At 44.9% G+C, this 2,858-nt stretch overlaps 1 protein-coding gene across 2 annotated transcripts in view; it reads left to right on the top strand.

Annotated features, from left to right (window-relative positions):
• Positions 1–127: 127 nt before the first annotated feature.
• Positions 128–2,858, top strand: part of FOXJ3 (forkhead box J3) — a 33,626-nt gene continuing 30,895 nt past the window's right edge. For both annotated transcript variants that reach the window (XM_069947492.1, XM_069947493.1), the window contains exon 1: positions 128–498. In XM_069947492.1, the coding sequence (XP_069803593.1) occupies positions 175–498 (324 nt within the window). In that variant the 5' untranslated portion in view covers positions 128–174. The remainder of the gene's footprint in view (positions 499–2,858) is intronic.

Here is a 2,858-nt window from a genome sequence, read left to right as displayed (position 1 = left end):
CCAGAACGTTTTTCCTGTTTCTTTACTTACCAGGAAGCACAGTATATATAAAAAAAAAAAAAAAAAATATATATATATATATATATATATATATATATATATATATATATATATATATAAACTCTATAAATATATATATATACTTGTATAAACTGAAACCCCCCCTCCCCCAAAATGACTTCAGAACTTGAGAGCAGCCTCACCTCTATGGACTGGCTTCCCCAGCTGACCGTGAGAGCTGCCATCCAGAATGCTGACTCCAACCAGAACACCCACGGATCCGGAATTTCTAAGAAGAGCGCCCTCATCGACCCCAACACCACACTGGACCAGGAGGAGGTACAGCAGCACAAGGACGGGAAGCCCCCCTATAGTTACGCCAGCCTCATCACCTTCGCTATCAACAGCTCACCAAAAAAGAAAATGACTCTTAGCGAGATTTACCAGTGGATCTGTGATAACTTCCCATATTATAAGGAGGCTGGAAGTGGCTGGAAGGTAGGTGCATCTTTGGATAGGCTATCAATATGTGACTGGTGGGGGTTCAGCACCCCAGGGTACACCAGAGCCTTAGCATCTGCATTCACAGTGAGCAGAGCTGTGTGCTTCAATGGAAGCTGAGCTGCAGTAACTGGGCACGTATACAGCTGGGGTGTCAAACCCACCGCACTATGATTGCCATTATGGTGACACAGTCAAAGCTTTAGCTGTTCAGGCATGATGGGAAATGTAGTTTTGCAACAGCTGGAGGACTGCAAGTTTGGCATCGGTGGTGTAGAGCAGGGGTACTCAACATCTTTTAGTGAAGGCCCACTGAGGCTAGGTTCACACTGCGTTTTCAGCATCCGTTTAGCGGATCCGTTTTTTTTAACGTCCAGAAAAATAGGGTCAGCAACGTTTTTTGGTCCGCCAAAAAAAACATCCGTTTTTTTTTATAATGGAAGTCAATGGAAAAACGGATGCACACAAATGAATCAGTTTTTTGCAATCCGTTTTTCATGCGTTTTTTTAAAAAAACGGATGCGTTAAACGAAACGGATGCTGAAAACGCAGTGTGAACCTAGCCTGACCGGGGTCTTTTGCCAGGTGGAGGTCCAAGCTGAACATCAGTAGTAAACGTGTTTTGTTACTTATCGCAAACATTGTTGAACTATTTACATACAGAATTGATGCTTGTTAGTGGGAAAACTGGCATTTTCTCTCACCCGCCCTTTGAAATTAGGTACAAAGAGGGTGACTGCCCCCAGTAATATATAGCCACATATACTGCGGCCACAAGAGTGACTGACAGGGAGGGAGCCAATGGCTCCCTCTGTCACTGCTTCTGCTCGGTAACTACGAGCGTTCATAGTTACTGTGCAGAGCGCAGCTTAGTATACAGGTTATACTGAGCTGCAGCAGGGGTCCGGACAGCTGGCCTCAGCGGTCCGCCAGTTGAGGACCCCTGGTGTAGAGTATCCAGCTATGCTGTTATATATTTATTATGGCATCTTCTGATATATAACAGTAAAGTAATATCTAATTGTGGGACAAACTCTTTAAATGGGCACTGTCACTTTAAAAGGAAAACTTTTGATGTTTTGTAGCTATTTAGGCCCTCACCGATCATTAGACTGACCCCGGAGAAGTGCATGTGGTCCCCAAGCTGTGCACCATGTGACGACAAATGTTAGGGTCCCTTTTAGATGGTTGCCCACGATCGCAAATGAGCGTCAATTGAGGCTGGACAGCACTAATGATTGTTGTATCGTTTGTGCAGCCATTAGCATGTATTGTTCCTGTTTACACAGAAGGATGTGCAGCCAATAATAGATCTTACTGTCCGCACAAAAGGTGCATTTTCCCGCTCCTTGGCTGATCGCTGGCACTTTAAACAGCAGAAAGAGCGTTCCTAAGAATACTTGCTGATGTGGGAGCTGTGTGAAAGCCGGTATTCAGAGGTCAGGGAGGTCAGTGCTGACTTCAGAGGAGATAGCCCGGTGATGTAGCTGTAAATTAACTCTTTGTTGTCCTGCTTTGGTGCCCCATCTCCCTCCACCCCTCCCCTCTCCATAGACAATCATGAAGACAGGGCGGCGAGCTTCAAACTGCTTTTTCATGATAAAAATGCATTTTACAAAGTTTCTTAAAATCGCCTGTACTATTGATTTCTGCAAAAAAAAAAAATTTAAACGACAGACACTTTAAGGTCGTTCTTGCGCTCGTCCTTTCCTGGCTGATAGACCAGGGAACAACCGAACGATGTGTTATTACACCGATGTTCGAATGATTCGTGAACGATCAATGTTGAAAATAGGTCCAAATTCTATCAAACAATCGACTATTTCTCGTTGGCCGTTTAATCGTTGCCTGCTATTACACGAAACAATTATCGTTTAAATCCTTTACTCCTCTGGTAACCCCTGAGTGCCCCCTTGTCCGGCAGTGTATCTCTATATTGGAGACGTACTACTGACGGTCATGGATCGCATTGGTAGACATGATTCTCAGGACGCTCCTGTACTATGACGGCTTTTATTTCATATAATGCATTGAATGCTGAGGGTGATCCAGAGATAGGATCCTGTCTCTGAACCTTCCAGAATGTGACATATAGTACCGCCTGTGTGACCGGGGAAGGTGCATACCTGTACTGACAAGACTCAGCCTGCTAGTGCTACAAAAATAGCTGAACACAAATAGAACAATCCCCAATCCGCACACAGCATAACACCGTGACACCGCGCCTGGAGCTACTACTACAGTACTGAAGACTGGAGGAACACCGCTCATACCTGGACCTGACTCACAGCTTTCACAGGGGTTTCCCCACTAGCAGCGATCATCACCTGTTCACAGGATAGGTGATCAATGTGTGA

The sequence above is a fragment of the Dendropsophus ebraccatus genome, chromosome 12 (genome assembly GCF_027789765.1).
Source record: "Dendropsophus ebraccatus isolate aDenEbr1 chromosome 12, aDenEbr1.pat, whole genome shotgun sequence".
Lineage (NCBI taxonomy): Eukaryota > Metazoa > Chordata > Amphibia > Anura > Hylidae > Dendropsophus > Dendropsophus ebraccatus.
Note: the sequence above shows the minus strand (reverse complement) of the source record. Positions and strands in the feature narration are given on the sequence as shown.